The sequence below is a fragment of the Coptis chinensis genome, chromosome 8, assembly GCF_015680905.1.
Source record: "Coptis chinensis isolate HL-2020 chromosome 8, ASM1568090v1, whole genome shotgun sequence".
Lineage (NCBI taxonomy): Eukaryota > Viridiplantae > Streptophyta > Magnoliopsida > Ranunculales > Ranunculaceae > Coptis > Coptis chinensis.
This window is the reverse complement of record NC_141463.1, coordinates 26,973,125-26,990,239: the sequence shown is the minus strand read 5'-3', so window position 1 is coordinate 26,990,239 and position 17,115 is coordinate 26,973,125. Positions and strand designations below refer to the sequence as shown.

General features: G+C 40.9%; 1 protein-coding gene and 1 long non-coding RNA gene across 4 annotated transcripts; both read left to right on the top strand.

The window, feature by feature from the left end:
• Positions 1–1,773: 1,773 nt before the first annotated feature.
• On the top strand, positions 1,774–8,745 carry LOC147480837 (uncharacterized). Its single transcript, XR_015203696.1, has 2 exons — positions 1,774–1,904; positions 8,620–8,745. It is a non-coding gene; the product is annotated as an uncharacterized LOC147480837 (long non-coding RNA).
• A 1,344-nt stretch (positions 8,746–10,089) lies between these two features.
• LOC147480836 (uncharacterized) lies at positions 10,090–14,110 on the top strand. 3 transcript variants are annotated; one of them, XM_086577870.1, is made up of 6 exons: positions 10,090–10,174; positions 10,660–10,763; positions 10,891–11,112; positions 12,673–12,798; positions 12,984–13,203; positions 13,458–14,110. In XM_086577870.1, the coding sequence occupies exons 4-6, from the start codon at positions 12,719–12,721 to the stop codon at positions 13,494–13,496; spliced, it is 339 nt and encodes a 112-aa protein (XP_086433996.1). In that variant the 5' UTR covers positions 10,090–10,174; positions 10,660–10,763; positions 10,891–11,112; positions 12,673–12,718; the 3' UTR covers positions 13,497–14,110. The 3 variants fall into 3 exon arrangements, with proteins under 3 accessions (XP_086433996.1, XP_086433994.1, XP_086433995.1); XM_086577868.1 differs by lacking the exon at positions 10,090–10,174 and having other exon boundaries at positions 10,686–11,112; positions 12,649–12,798; XM_086577869.1 differs by lacking the exons at positions 10,090–10,174; positions 10,660–10,763; positions 10,891–11,112 and having other exon boundaries at positions 11,968–12,798.
• The last annotated feature ends 3,005 nt before the right edge of the window (positions 14,111–17,115 follow it).

Sequence of the window (17,115 nt, the reverse complement as noted above, 5' to 3'; positions counted from 1 at the left end):
CCAGTGACTTTCTTAAAGAAAGAAATCGGGTGGCTACGAAAAAGACGGGGTTTAGCGAGTTGATCGATTTCAATGGCCAGTTTAGTAATAGAATCGGGTTTCAACCAAAAAGGCGGGGTTTTTCCAATGATCTTACTCTCCCGCACCCAAGCAAGAGAATGGGAATCAACTGGCCTTCTGACCTGACCTTCTGAGATGGAGCTGTTAACGTCTTTAAAGGGAGAGATTGACTGAGGCTAGGGCAGTTACCTTCCTTGGAAGCGTACTAAATTCAGCTTTACCTTTTGACTTTCCTGTGCGTGCTATCTATAAGAAGGAAGAGCCGCCTTTATTTCTCCAAGTATTCACTCACAAATCTTTCGCCCTGGGTGTGAGATCGATCGCCCTACTTATTTATTCTTTATCGCCCAGGTACGGATTGACTTGATCCGGTTCCAGCTCCCGGGATCAGATCCGTAATAGCCTCTAAGTAATCTACTGCCCTAACTAAACCACCAAGAGCGGATAAGGCTAAAAGAAGGGTGGATACTCCTGGGCAAAAGCATGCTAAGGGCGCTTACTCCTTCAATAGCAGATTCAATAGCAAAGAAAAGAAGCAAAGCCCGCTACCACTAAGACTAAGACTAATCAGGCTTGAGGTTTCCTAGCTCATTTACTTTACCTGAAGCCTGGTCTTTCCGGCTATCCTATTACTATTTCAATTTCCCATCTTTCAAGACATGGTTTCATTTAAGGCTACAGACTCGGCTTCTTTCACAGAGGATGTTGGGACCTGTCCTACAGGAATTTCCCTTGCTTCTTATGAAAGCGATTCCTAACACCGGTTATTTGAAATGGAAGGGGATACCCCTATTCCACTTATTTTACTATCATATCTGTTTCAACTTGAGGAATCAGAGCTTCTGAAAGAAGAGACAAGAGCAGTTACGTCTTTTTCTAATCCCGGAGAAGCAGCTAAGAGCCTTTCAATAGCGCAGCGGATCTTGCTAACATTAGAGACTCTACTTAGTGAGTAGCCTACCCTCGCTGGTGTGGACTAGTTTAGTTAGAGGATGGGACGATAGAGCTCAAATCAATCGAATACCGTTCGTGACCTGACCCAGAGCCACTAGGATCAGTTGGTAAGTCTCATCCCGTGCTTGGACTTGGGCACGAAAGGATAGCTATTCCTTGCATCGTTAAGAGTTATGGCTTACTTCTAGGCTTTCGGGGAAGGGAATGTCATTCTTCTGTATTCTATATAAGTATAAGAGGAGACAGATCCCCGGGTAGAAAAAGAAAGAAGAGCACTTATTCCATCAACGTGACAAGCTAAAGGGCGGAATCGATCAACTACCTTTTCCTTTTGTATGCAATTCCCAGAGAAATGGTTGAATGGGCAGACTGACGACTGAACTCTTATTTGGAGGCCTTACCTTACGACTTCTACAGTCTCTTAACTATCTAGCTATCTCTCAAGAGTGAAACTCAATCCCCTCACTACTTGCCTGTGAACCAGAGCTAATGATTGTAGATCCTCTACCATAGTCGAATTCACACCAACTTACTCTAGACAAAGATAAGATAACGATTTGAATGCCATAAATGACTTGACTCTATCAATTCCGGAACCCTCCCAAAAGAAAGAGATTCCACTTGAGGCGGGAAAACTCCTTAATCATTTAACTGGGTATGAGAACTCCTCCCTTATAGTAGAAATTCTTCCAAGCTTCTTAATTAAGTGGATTTGATAACATCTGCTGCTGATTTCAATAGCCAAGTCAAGCTTTCCAGCAGGCGAGACAGATGCCGATTCTACCTCTGCCAACTCCCTCTTTATAGCAGGATTTTCTCAGCAGCTAGATTTCCACATGAAAGCTCTAAGTCAAGAAGTCAAGCCAGCAAGACAGTCCGAAAGTAAGAAGGTACGGTTTTCTCATCCTAAACTACCTCACCGCACTCAGTCCAGTCTATGGGCCCTTTTTCCAAGGATAGAGACAGGGCTAATGCTTCGGTTATACTAGATTATGACCCGAACCGAACTACCTTTGGCGTAATTCCCTTTAGAGAGAGAAGGCCGCTCAAGCAGAATCCGACTTTCGCTAAACAAGAGCTCTTTACTGCTAAGCTGATCACAACTTCACATTCAACAACAGCAAGAAGACGACTCTAGCCCGCTGAAAGCTTTGAACATTCGCTTTTCTCGAGTTCCGGTTCTAGGGCTCGAGAGAGAATTCCTACTCTAAGGGAAGACGGTAATCCAATTAGTAGAATGCTGCTTTCCTTACTCTGCTTGCGGTTGTTCACATTCAAGCATGAGTGACCCACGTTCGAGCTAGTCAAATCCTTTTTGTTATCCCGCTCCTGAGCCATAGCTACTAGGATCAGAAGTAACGGGTACTGACTTTCACTGCAGTAGTATAGTATAGTGGCTGAACCCTCCTTTCCCTCTCGCTATGTGAATTGCCTTAGTCTTTTTATTTTAGCGGAGTTAAGCTTAAGCTTCCTTAAAACGGGAAAATACATTGTTAGGAATCTATTTCATCACTGATTGCTTTCTGTTGCTTTTTCTTCTAGGAAAGGTTACTCTTTAGTGATTGTTAGGTTTCTTTCAGTGGGTTTAAAATCCACTAAGGAATGCTATTACACAGCTTTGTTTTTGCTTTAAGCGCGCTCCTTCCCCTAATAAGCCCACGAGGACAAGATGGCTGGAAACCAAAGATATGGTCTTGTAGATGCCAATGAAGAAGCTGAAACTTCTCAAGAGAAGCAGATAACCCTTTGGCTTTTCCGGCGATACCAGAATTCCCGATATACCTATAAGCTAAGCTTGGCTCTATATCAATCAAAGAATTCCAGTTCAATATTTTTGCTTGCTCCCGTGAATTCTCACTATCAGAATTCTGATAGTGATCAAAAAGTAACTCAAACCAAAGACAAAAAGCAGAAAAAGAAAAAGGAAAGGTTTACCATAGGGAACTATTCCAAATCTTACAATTCGCCACACCAAGGTGAAAGGATTCGAACCTAAACAGATGCGCTGACCAGACTGCGCTACACCTTGTCTTACCCACTCACTAGCTCTTCGTCGTTCGCCTCACTGCCGATCGCTACGGCTTAATTCTTCTGAGATGGGCGGGCTCATTGGAAGTCGAATTTCGTCCGACTGCTCGTTAGGGTCCTACTATGGAGAATGAATTGATCTTATGGGCGGCTCGGCCGCTCCCATCCCGCCGACAAAACGAATATTGTTTGTCGATCGCGGTCATAATAGATTCTTTGGACGCTGAATACAAAGCCACTTGCTCCTATGTCCTACATTGTTCGCCAATCCCAAGAACTTCGAGAAGTTCTGGTCTTGATTCACCAGCAAATGAGCCCTACTCATACTGCTAATTATTCTCGCCCAGCGCTTGCTTGTAAATTTTCTGACGTCACTCAATAGTCTATTCTACTAGTGAGTTGCTCCATCTCCGTTGCACTAATACACCTATGTTTCCTGCTGCCATAAAATTGACGACTCAATTCCAATCCTGCTAATGCCGATTGGCTCCCGGTCCGTGATAGAAGGCGTCCATCTAGAATAGAACATTGTGACACTGGCAGATGCTGTTGTTTCATTGGGTGTTGTTGGAACGAGATACTAGCATGAATCAACAATTCGAATCCATCCATAAAGCACCATCCATGTTCATAACCATAACCCGAAAAAGCCAGCTCCTCGATATCCTTCAACGGGAGGAACTGAAATCACTCAAGTAAACCCCTTAGCCGAATCAAAGACACTGGGAAATGGTTATCCACTTAAAAGGTCAATCACCCCGGAACACAAACTGTTCAGGAAGGGAGCAGGCAAAGTCTAGCTGCCTATTCGATTCCTTAAGTCCCAGACTTTCTACGTCTTTTGTTACCTGTCTTTAAAGAAAAGCAAACAAGCTAATTAGAGATTCCGCATACAAGATCTTCAGAAATATCGAAAGTGATATTATAAATCACTGATGTTTGGATCTTTTCCAAGTGAACGTAGTCCCGTAACCTCTGGGAACCCAAGTTTGAGCCCTAGAGATCGAGAGTTAAGATCTCGTCAATTGGAAAAACTCCACGCGGTATGCCAAGTTACGAGGCTTAGCTGGCCTAGTCTTGTCCAGGCAGATACGCAGGAATGGGGAATCCAAGGTGCAGGATTCATTTCTAATGTTATCTTTATCTCCAGTTGCTAATCTGCGTGGACACTGGTATCTTCAGATCTCTTTCGATTCAGAGTGGGCGTGCGACTCATTTCCAAAGAGAAGATCCTGTCTAAGGTACGAACGGAGACATCAGTACGAAACGGCAGACATCGACGGCTGTAAATCGGTTAGCTTCCTAGACTGCAGTGGTCACCACGGTAGTAGACGGTTACTACTATCTCCCTAAAAGGGGAAGCAAGGCATGCCTGGGTGGCTCCATACGATGGGAATCGGGGGATTAGATGAGGATTAAGTGTCTGGCGCTAATAGGCAAGAAAACAAAGAGGGAAAAGGTCGAGAATTTTGTTACGAGCTGGACTCGAACCAGCCTATTTTCATGCTTTTAAGGGCAGTTAATTAAGCACCCCGCCTCAACACTTAGGAAGAAAACCCGAACGAAAGAAAGGCTGACCAGGAGTGCCACCTGGAAAGCGGGGTGCCGCCAAGAAGAACGATTTTGAGGAGGAGAGGGAAGTGAGGATAGAGATGAGAGAAAGAGGAGCAGCCCCCATGTCTTTCAGAGAGATAGATAGGGAAGGTAGTACCGCCAAGGGAAAGGAGATGTCCCTGTGATGTAGAGGGTGTACTGGCTTGGGGTAGGAAAGCAAGGACTAGGCTAATGGTGGGTCAGACCAGCCCCTAGCTTGTTGATATCATTTACTGCATCTCCTAAGAGCTGATGACGGAATGGACCACTCACCTTTCTTCCTTGATCTCATATCGATATGTATAATTGACAGAAACCACTTTTTTTTTAGCATAGCATAAAGGCTCGATTCATAGCCAGTATCTGATTCCCTCGGCATATCGGTATCGGTGGGTGGCCGTGATGATGACCTACGCCTTTTGGTTTGGAAGGAATCCCTCGCTTTCTGTGGATCGACCCGCTACTGAAGGATTGCCCTATAATCCTTCAGCCCATATTCCCGACATGTATTCTATATTATATAAAATAGACAAACTACTGATCCATCTGAGGCATACCTTGCATTAGCAAATAGCCCAAGGAGACAGATTGATCTCTCTTTCTTCTCAGGAACTCCTTCCAAGGTATCCTTCCTGCGCGAACCGACATTCTTCGTATGTTCAGGGGCGGCAGGCCTACATTCGCCAAGGATTTCTAACATTCCAAATTCGTAGGCATTGCACACACATCTTGGACGCATAAGAGTCCGATGGCACTCCTTCCTCGGGAGTACACAGTCCCCACATTCGACACCCTCGAACACTCCAGCGAGATATTGAAATCTTTGGTGTTATATCCTCTAGGTGCTGTAATATATCATAATAAAGAATTTTTTAATTTGAAATAAGATTTTTTACAATAATCCGTGGTTTGAGTTCTTTCTGACTGACTATACGATGGAACATCTCCGGTTGAATATCTATTTAGGAAGAGCAGACCCAAACCCTCTCTCTTCGCTATAGCGGGCAGTGTGAATCAATGGCTCTCTCAGACAGTACAGATATACCTAAGCAAGGATTAGAGAAGAAACAAGAAGAGATATCAGTGCCTAAACAAACTACGGGACAACCTACTCTATACAATCATAAGCCTAAGAAGAATCAAAGAAGAAACTTTCACTTTAAGAAGAAAACAAAACCTCCAGATATCAATAATAGATAAAAGAACAATAGAGAATATGCCTTCGGAGCAACCTACGGTACGGGATTAGATATGGAGCAACCTACTCTCTACAACCACCCCCCTACAGAGGCTAAGAAGCAGAAGGGGAAGGGTAAGAAGCCGAAGCCGAAGGCCAATGACACTAGCTAACCAACTGAGAGAGAAGAGAGTTAGCGCTCATTGACCTTCTTTTTGTTGTTCGAAGTCAATCCACTAGTCTTCCCTTTAAGTCAGGGTCGAGCGGAATACCTCTATCCAACCAAAAGTAAAAGGCTAGTGAATCACTCAGGCTAGGTCGACTGATAAAGAGTAATAGTAGTCTCCAACGGCCAGTAAGTCGTGCCCTTGGTTTAGCCAAACACCTTATAACCTGCATCACCTAGAGGTAATAACGCATTTCAATTAGTTATTGAAAACATATTACGAATAGTGTACACCCAGAGAGGTGCGACGAGACATCATGAGATGGGCACCTTAGGAAGCGTGGCTCTTTTCTTTTCCAAGCTTTCTAGACTTTCATAGACATGAGGACAATCCTAGGATCAAACCTAAGGAATAGAAAGGCAGATCGTCTGCTTACTTATATATGGAATTTTCTCATATCCTATGAAAGTATTTACTAGCTCATGGAAATATTCAATAGAAAGAGAAAGGCACTACTTTCGAAAGAGATAAGGAAGCGCGTACACGCCTAGTAACCAGTCTATTACTGAAAGCAAGCTAATCTTGATTCCATGATCAGTCTGACTTCCTATACCTATGGGCGAGCTAGAGAAATTGACTTCAAACTCTTCAAACTAGAGATTGCCTCCGAACAAGCTGATTCTAAGAGCGCTCCGTGACGAAGCATTTCTCGTCTGTGCACAGTTCGGACTCCCGTGCTTCTACACTTCTTGGAACCTGGGCTGCCTGCTCCTGGGCGGTATAGTTGATATAGATGCGAAATGATTTCTTTGGAGGGTGCCATGAGAATTCCACTTCGTACCTTCTCTTCTTCACTCTCTCTTTGAGTTCACTCTCTCGTTTTGGATTCAATCCTGCCACAGGTTACCCTGAAGCTACCTTGTTACGAGTTTTTAGAACTTCTTTCTATTCTATATTTTTTTCGAGGATCGCCACCCACCACCTCGCAATTCTCCACCCTCGGTTCTCCCATTCTTCATTAGGCACAGCAATCTCGGTTGGTAGATCTTCATGCCCACTGAATCTTCAACAAAGATCCTATCAGCTCGCTATTGGCTATGCTACTTTGCTACCGGCAGGACTGCTGCTACAACTACATGCGCATCGAGTGCAGTGGAGACAAGCTACCTTGACCATCTTCTGAAGTTCTAAATGATCTACTGATCAAAGGCTTCCGTCGCGGACTGCTCTACATTCAGCCACAGTGACTTCCGAAGCGCTACGGACGGGACTAAATCCGGCAGCCAATTGCGGGTTCTGAATAACTAGCCCAGCAAGAAGCTCAATTCTTCCATAACATAGATTCAGCAAGCACGCGAGCAAAGTTCGGCCCAAAGCCCTTTTCCCCTCGATCTTCAAGCTTTCGCTTTCTTGCATGTTCATGGATAACTACTAATCCATGGGTGGCTTCTTTTGAAAGTTATTACATGTCATTCGTTAAGGGGAATAGACTCTATACCAATAAAGCAACCAAGCAAGAAGCTGACCAGACTGACAAGCCGAAGCCGAAGGCCAATGACACTAGCTAACCAACTGAGAGATATCTTGATCTAACTTTTCGCTTCCCCGGCTTACTGATTGGGGTTCGCTCAGTGACTTCTTTTCGATCAGTAAAGTGCTTCGGCTCCTCAGGCAGCTCCAACTCGAACTCCTAGCTCAGGCAGGAGTTGAATCGAGTGGAAGCCGTCCGCCATAGGTATATTCTAAACCGAGGCATTGTGTCCCGCTCGCAAGGTTCAATGAAAGATTTTGAAATGATACATAGAAAGACTGATTCTTTCAGTTACGGTCTTTTATAGTGCTTATAGAGGGCTTAGAGAAGGAACGAACACCGAGACTCAGCGCAAGCACCGTCAGCTAGCGGATCAGGATTTGAAGTCAAGCTCGCAGAGGGCCCGCCCTATGTTGGTTGGTGAGAAAGAAAAGAGATAACTAACTGGCACCTTAGCTAGTCCGAAGGGCTGCTACTAAAGCCGATAGGGAGAGGAATGGAATATTTTTTTTTTTAGAGAATACGGCTTCCAATAGTAGGGAGACTCTACTTCAATTAGTAGGCCTAGCTGCCTTCCTAGCTCGAGTGAATTCCGGAAGTCAAGGTCGCTAAGGCTTTCTTTTCTTTTCGATCGGATTGATGAGTACAAGTGCACTAAGAGCTCGTGTCGAAATGAGTAGAGGTGGTAACTTTATCTTTAGATACGGTACTTTTAACCATACTTTCCCTTCCACGGGTAAAGAAGAGCGAAGACTGAAAGTAACTATCCCAATTTCAAGCAGAAAAGTAGCCCCCGGTAAGATCGACTTATAGGTCAGGTTAAGAGCTATTCAAAGTAGATAGAAAGTATAGTAAGGAAGTCTCGAAATTGATAAGTTCCGGGTCTGTAAGGTTCGTATCGTAGAGAGTTTCCCTTGATTTGGTAGAGTGGAGAGGACCAAGGTAGATCGCCCTTTAGGTTCTAGTCGGAGATTGGACAAAATACCGACATTGACTCTATGTGACTGACAAAACTCACATAGATTTCTTGCAAGACAGGATTTCTCGTTACTCAGCACCTTGTTATTCATCCCTCACCGACTTTAGGTTTTTTATTCTTAACTCCTCAGGATTTCAGTTCAAACTCGACGAAACAAAGCTCAAGAACCAGCTAAAAAAGATTGAGGCCTAGAGGAGCTCCAAGGCGATCTTACTTCAAGTATAACGTCTGATCGTCTGCCTCTCTTGTTGGTGACTTGTCCGGACTTGAATGAAGCAAAAAAATCCCTTCTTTAAGCAACCCCGTCAAGGCCACCCTCAAGTATGATCATTTTTGAAGCAACTCTCCGGTTGGAAAAGTGCTTTAAAAGAAAAAGACGCCATTTCCTAACTAGATGCGGTAGTTTCTGGACTCCAATACCCGATAGCTACTCGAATATTGCTAGGAATTCAAGAAGTTAAAGATTCATACAACTGCTGTGTTATGCGTATACAAATTATCTGCACCCTATGTACACACCAAAATTCAATCTTCTTGTCTGTATGTTTGTGTTAAGGAGACATCAGTGTATATTGAAATTCTTCGTGAAATGTGTATTGCTCTGTGTGGGAGAAGAAAGTGACAAGCGCGTGTGCCCTTCAGTTGCACATGATGAAGGCGCGTGCACGCCCCTAGTCGGTTTGTGACAGTTCGATAGATTTGTGTGTTTCTATAAAGGGAAGACTCCACTCTTTTAGAAACAACACAAACGATTGTGTACTTGTATATATATATATATATATATATATATATATATAGAGGGGTGGGATTAGGGCTTGCAATGGGTCGGGTAAAAACCGATACCCGATCCGGTCCGAACCAATAAAAGCGGGTCGGGACGGTAGTTAGCATATTGGACCGGTTCTGGGTCTTGAAAATTAGAACCGGACTCTTATTGGATTGGTTCTGGATTAAGTATGTACCGAACCGTTATGGGCCTAATCCAATTAAAATTTTTAGTCTTATTCTTTCTAATTTTCCTCCACCATATATTTCTATTACCTTATACAACATTGTAATATTTAAAATTCCAAAATAAGATATACAAAATACATATGTAATGTTACGATATTTTTTTACATAATAAAAATATGGTTTCTATTACAAATTTGGATTTCAAATCATTCATTATGCCTTTTTTATTTGTATATCTTGTTTTTGTGTTTAGCAAAAAAAAATTATTTAATATTTATATAACGAAAATTAGGATCCAATTATTAAAACTTCGGTTCACGGGTTGAAATTGAGCTTATTGGTTGAAACGGATCGGATCGAGAATCAAAAAAAGTTTTCGGTTCGGTTCTAGTTCTCTAACTCAAATATCCGTTCGGTCGGTCCGGTTAAGGTGCGTATTGTTGAAAAGCGGATCGGTTTTGGATTTGCCTATATCCGGACCGATCCAACCCACATTCTAGGTGGGATAGAGGCACAATCCCATCCATTCTATCTATTTCAATCCCATCCGGATACAATCAATTCTCAATTAGCAATATGAAATTTTGCAAATTTCGGAAATATATTTTTACCGAAACAAAAAAACGAAATTTTCAAAATTTAGATCGAGAATGTGGCTCTGAAACTCCTCCTTCTCCACTGTCTCTTCTCTCTTCTCAACTCAACCACGACTCTCTCTATTCCCGTAGCCGGTAATCCTTTATTTATTATATATATGTTTGTTTATTTGTATACCTTATTCGAAATCAATCAATTGTATATAGGCAATACATAATTATATATAGGCACATAGATGTGGAAATACTAAAGTGGTAAAGCTTGTATTTTGTTGACCTTGGTGTATATTGTGATTTATTTACTAAACATGATTGGGAAATTAACTTGTTTTACTGTTTACGTGCTCAAGTGGACGTTATGTTGTACTATGGTGTTTGAATTGTCGCATTTTGCTTAAGGAAGATATTGTTGCTGTCAAAAGCTAACCCATTCCGTACTCGATGTTTTGAACTTTGCACCCCAAATCGTTTGTTTGGTTGAGTCATCTGAGGGTATGTATGCACGATGAAAGTAAAGTTTCACAGAAGAACATTAAGTCCCAAATGGTTAATGTGACAGGCGTAGGGAACATGGTGCTTATAAGGATAATGAAAGAACATAGGTGCTCCTTTTCTTATAGGATTTAAGCAGGTGAAGGATTTCGTTGATTTTCCTTTGGTTGTTTGATTTGGGCTTCAAGATTTCATGAATGGAGCACAATTGGTATTCTTAATAATATATGAGGTAACTGTACATGTTGTATTGAAAACCTGTCTGCTAGGTGGTGGGATTTTTCATGGTATTAGTTTTTCTGCTTTCTGAGAGTTGATTTCTGTTCAAGTATTCCTTACTGTTTTGTTTTATTGCACAGATGAAGAAGTCATTCGACTTCTCCACGACGACACAAAAGTCGTTCACCTACTCCAAGACGTCGCACAAGTCGTTCTCCAACTCCAAGGCGTCACAAGAGACGTAGAAGTACGAGCTCCTCAGTGTCCCCTATTAACAACAAGTCTAGTAGTCCGAGCGTTGGTGCTATAGACCGCAAGAATGCTATTGAGAAGTTGAAAATTGAAGAGGAAGAAAAGCAAAGGTATACTGTCATTTTACATGTCTGTACTAGCATACTATAATATATCTTTTTTCTCTCTCGTGTTTAAAGTAAAGAGTAAGTTCAGTATTGTTTCAAACTTTATCCTTTATATCCTTTATGTATAATTTCTTGCAAGCTTGGGTTCATCAGTATCCTTATTTCTCTTCTATGTGTGTGGAATTAAATAATCCATGGGATCTACTGCTCGATTCAAAGTCATGACTCCGTAATTCTTGAATACTATGTATCTACTAGCACTGTATCACGTTTGCATGTAATTTGCAATAAGGCTCCTATATTTCAACTTCAGATATTCAAATGGTGATGTCTAGGCATTTATTATATAAATCTGCCAAAAGTTTTCATATGGATTTTCTTTTAGTTATGAGAAAGGCTTCATATATGTTTTTGAAGGGTCCTTTACTCTTTGCCTTGTGGCCTTGAAAACCTTCTTGATTCTCTTAGCTCATGAGAAACTTTGGATTCTCGAGAAATTATTGTAGGTGATAACGTGATAGTTAGTTGATGGTAGAAAGACGCTGAATATGTTTTGCAACTCTTTGGGTGCTTAATTTTTGTTCGACATTTCACAAAAGCGGTCTTGGTTTTATGGCCCGATACACATGGACAATCATTGTGAACCCCTTTCTCCACCGCCAATGTATGAGTTAATTATCTTATGGCTTCTACAATCACCGGATGTTATCGATTGTAAATGTTTAATGCATATGTGCATCGAACTTCGAAGTGAATGAAACGGAATAGGAGCCTCGGTCTACTTACGCATCGAGCACTTTATTTGAGCTCTTTGTTCCCCCCGTTTAGTTGCATTCACTGAAAGTTAAATGACTTAAATCTGATATTTGGAAATCATGGGCTCGTTTTGTGCAAAAGTTAATCACAAGTAAATAATATTTTGTTTTTCTTTTCCTGTTAATCTATTTGTTCTCCAGTTTTAAAATTTTATAGTTTTGCTCTTGATAGCTTAGGGAAGCTATGACCATTTTCTGGTAGCGTGAGTTCAATTGCAAAACAATTAACTTTAAAAGGTGTACGCTAAAAAAAAAAAGAGAGAAGTTGAATGAACTCAGGAAAATAATCTTGTGTCTAATTTTTTTTCTACCGTTGATACCCGGGGGGGTTGCAATTCACCGCACTTATATCAATCGCTCGAGAGTATTGTGGAAGTTCCTCGTCTTTCAAACATCTAATAAAATGTTGGCAGTATATCTGTACTAGATGGTCAAGATGAATATGGGTAGTAAGAGTGTGAAGCTATGCTATAAAAGAATAAAAGTTATATAATCAAACTGAACTCTGCCGTCACCCTTGTGGGATAGAGTGGAGAGTTTTTTTTGCACGAAAATCTTTCCTTGGTGGAATCATTTGCTCTTGTTCACTGGTTGTTGTTCCCCAAAAGTCAATTCCTAAACATTTTTCTTGTATTTGAATAAATCTAATAAATCTGGTTGTGTCAGAGTTGTAGTTAATGTGAGGATTGAAGTGCTTCTGTGATTAGTTTTAAACCTGCAACAGGTTACTTGACATTCTTCTCGACAGGCTTTACTGAAGGAAGCTACTGCTATAGTTCAACTTGTAATATTTGATGATGCAATTGGTGCCTCGTTTATCTACTGTTCACCAGTTTGAATACTCATTTGTTTGGATCAGAAATCTGTTAGAGAGGTATGCCTTATTAGCATAAGCTTGTATTTAGTGTCTTGATGAAGGAAAGGTTAGTTAGTCATTCATTATAAATTACGTAGATCTGACACTGCGGCTTCCGTTTAACATTTAATTGGAAACAGAAGTGTTGTGCTCTTCTGTGTTAAAGGTCATTTTCCTGGTTGACTTTTTTCTTGTTTTATCAGGCGTCAGCGTGAACTGGAGTTGAAACTATTAGAAGAAGAAACTGTGAAGAGAGTTGAAGAGGCAATTAGGAAGCAAGTTGAAGAGAGACTGAACTCTGAGGAAGTAAAGCTCGAGACACAAAGGCAAATTGAGGAAGGTCGCAATAAACTCCCTGACGAAGTTGCTGCTCAACTTGAAAAAGAAAAGGAAGCTGCTCTTATAGAGGCTCGGCAGAAAGAGGTAGCTTATTGTTCTCTCCGTTGTCTGATATTGATTGCTTAATCTTGATAGTGTTCTTAAACTAAAAGCCGCAATGAGCCAAATATTTTCATCGGATTGATATGATGGACTGATTATGAACTAAGATGTTACATTTATTAAAGTTTCTGCAAAGTCAAACTTTCATGATGATCTCTTTAATTGGCTTTATCTATTGTTATATGTAGAACCTGTTTTATGCTAAAATCTTAAAATTGCGGCTTGGTATCTCATAGGAACAAGCTCGTAAAGAGAGAGAGAGAGGAGCTGGATAAGATGCTAGAGGAGAACCGAAGGAGAGTGGAAGAAGCTCAAAAAAGAGAAGCATTAGAGCAGCAGAGGAAGGAGGAGGAACGCTACCGGGAGCTGGAACAACTCCAAAGGCAGAAAGAAGAGGCCATGCGGAGAAAGAAATTGGAAGAAGAGGAAGAAAGATCAAATCAGATGAAGTTATTGGGTAAAAACAAAACACGGCCGAAGCTGTCGTTTGGACTTGGTTTAAAATAATGGATGCCTTATTATGTAACATGGCTGGTGTTTAAGTTGGATTACACATGGTTTTGGAAAAAGTTGAGAAAGAAAAGGTTTTGAAGGTCTACCTTCTGCCATGGCAGCCGTAAAAAACACATGGTTGGCTCATATGAAATGAAAATGATTCGAAAGCCATTGTTTTAGAGAATTCGTGGTCTGTCTATTACTGGTTCATGTCATTGTTTTTGACAGTTCTGGGTCTATCTATTACTGGTTTATGTCATTTTTGAATTTTCTTTGTTTGGCTGTAACAAATATTGATACTCAGACATGACGAATCATTTGGCAAGCTTTGTATGATTAGAAGGTGGATTCTTGCGTTGGAGAGTAGTTTCTAGGTCAGCTATGTTTGAATCTATGTTTACTGTGCATTGTATTTTATTCTCATTGTATCCTGTTTCTCTCTAATGTTGGCAACCAGTGTACTGGTTTGCATAATTGATAGACTAGATGTTTTGTTAAGTTACAGGAGCAAAATGAGTTTGTTAAAATATACTTTTTGGACAAGTATAAAAATATTATATTTTCTACATTCATTTATAATTAATAAAGAAAGATGCAGATGTTGTGGTGTACAAGGGTAAAACAGATCAAAGTGGATGTGCGCACATACTGATAACCATACTGAGTCGCCTATGTAGAGTAATATGGTGTGAACGTGCTGGTACAACCTTCCTTTGTGCACACGCTACACTAACTGAAAATCAAACTGAACCTGGTGGCTCTATTGGTGGTAGGCCTCGATGAATTTAGTAATCTTTATTTGCAAACAGAATCTGTCTTATCTAAAGGAAACTGCATTTCCTTGTGGTTGCTGTTTAATTTTTCTAATACAAGGTTGAAGGGTTTTGACTGTTAGTTGCACCTTTTTCCCCCATGCATATAGTGAGACTCCCAGTAGCACAAGATCTTGAGTATTTTAAACTTAATTGCAACAGCAGAAACTCTTCAGTCTTTACATCTTAAATACAACGAAGATTTCGGTAAGAGATAATGATGGAAGATTTAGAGTTAATCAGTTAAAGAGACCCACTCAACTCGAACTCAGTAATCTTCATTTACGTCTCTTGCTTCTTCATCATACTTTCTTGATTAGTGGATTGTAAGCATTTGATTCTTAGTTAACTAAAGAGTCCTGCATGCTTCGTACCCTGTAAACCAAAGATCCATTATTCTTTTCTCACACCTTATATATTCGTCTCTCAAGTAGTTCTCTGCATTACTCCAATTTGTTAACATTCCACCCACCCTTCTTTCACCTATGGCTTCTTCACCCTTTAACGTTTCTTCCGTTATGATGCTAGTAGTAGTACTAGTAATGGTGTCCTTGTTTGTTTCACCTACTTGTTCTCTGCGAGTTGTTGATAACCATCGGTCACCCAAAAAGGGATTTTGGGTTGATTTAAGACATGTAGATTCAGTGGGAAACTATACAAAACTTCAACTTCTACAACGCGGAATCATGCGCAGCAAGCATAGGTTGGCGAGGCTCAATGATCACTTAATCAATCAGTTTTCCCATGAAGAAAACATAATTGAAACAGAGAGAACGAAATGATACCTGTTTTGGAGTTGTAGATAGACAAAGCTTTCCTCGAGAGTTGTAGATCTAGAATTTAAATCGAGAAAGAGAGAAAGGGAGAAATCGATTTAAGATCGAGAAAGAGAGAAATTGAGGTCTAGAGTCGCCTATTTTTGGAGTGGTGGAGAGAGAGTCGTGGTTTTTTGGAGAGAGTGGAGAAGAGAGAAGAGAATAGAGATAGAGGGGAGAAGGAGGAGTCTGGATCTAAATTTTGAAAATTTCGTTTTTTTGTTTCGGTAAAAATATATTTCCGAAATTTGCAAAATTTCATATTGCTAATTGAGAATTCTACGATGAATGTGCCTCTATCCCTCCCCATATATATATATATATATATATATATATATATATATATATATATATATATATATATATATATATATATATATATTGTATGTACCACTGTATTTGTACCCCTACGAACGACCATCATGGGGTACCACTATAAGCCCACTAATGAGACGGGTTTGCTTACCCGCTACTGTGGCAGTCCCGCTTGTCTACTAATGTGGTATTCGGGCATGCCTTCTATTGGAGCAATGACACTGCCCACTAATATGACACTCAAGTTATATATAGCAGGTATGAAGCTTTTGGAAAGATTTTATACAAAAAGGGAAATATCTCGTCAAATAAGAAAGGGGTATTTTTAGCAATGAGATTCCTATAAATACCCAATAATCATTTCAAACAAAGAACTACGTGCATTTTTGAGACTTGATTCCAGAGAACAATTTGGATACGTAGGCAGCCATTGGTGGTACAGTCTCTTTCACTCTCTTTCCACCTCTCCAACAAGATCATTAGTGTGTTTGTGTGAGTTCTCACCCAAACATAATTGGCGCCGTCCGTGGTCCTTATTGACGGGCCCTCTTCCACGTTCCTTCTTCCAAGCACCATTAATGGCAAAAACTACAAGGTCTCAGGCGAACAAGAATGCAAGAACACAACAACAACAAGACGAAAATCCGGAAATACTAATCAATCAGGAGGTGATAGAACAACCGGCTGCAACAGATCTGCAAGATCAGCCTTTTCAACTCCCAGTGCCACGACAACCCAGATCTAGACGTCCGACATCTCAGACTCCAGTAACTCACCTTCAAGATCTAGACGTTACAAATGTAAACGAAGTAGATCCGGATAACATGGAGATAGGAGATGAAGACATGCCGTTAGAAGTACTGCGTCAGAGGTTCAGAAGAGAGAAGGAGCATAGCAACTACTTGCAGAAGCAACTGGACAAAGGGAAGCAAGTACAAAGGGATGACACCGATGATGCATCTTCCACACCGGCAAGAGCTCCCAGATCCGGTGAAAATCGGAGTGTATCCAACCGACTACAATTTAATTACGGTACATCCCGTCCATTGGAAACGGTCCCTGAGCATCGTCACCCAAGGTCAAACAGACATTCATCTCATTCAAGAAGACGATCCAGATCTCGAAATACCAACAACAGTAGGCGTATAAGTGGTCATAACATGACAAGATCATTGAATGTTGATCATAGCGTATCAGAAAGGTGGACAACATCCACCATAAGACGAAATGCTGAACGCCAAAATCAGGACCTCAGAGACGAATTCCAACATGACCTTAGACCTAAGCAGTTAATATCGGATTATATCGCTGATTAATCAGTGATTAATCGTATCTCGGGGGTTGAGCGATATGCTTTTATCCGATTTCTCGGTTAATACTCGGGTTGCGATTTAATCGGTCATATCGACCGATAACACCGAGAAAACACCGTTTTCTCGAAACAAATGAGAAAAATC

Coding starts and splice junctions, on each gene's coding strand:
- LOC147480836 (XM_086577870.1), top strand. CDS start 12,719: ATGATGCAATTGGTGCCTCGTTTATCTACTGTTCACCAGTTTGAATAC. Junction 12,799..12,983: donor ATCAGAAATCTGTTAGAGAG/GTATGCCTTATT, acceptor TTGTTTTATCAG/GCGTCAGCGTGAACTGGAGT. Junction 13,204..13,457: donor TAGAGGCTCGGCAGAAAGAG/GTAGCTTATTGT, acceptor GGTATCTCATAG/GAACAAGCTCGTAAAGAGAG.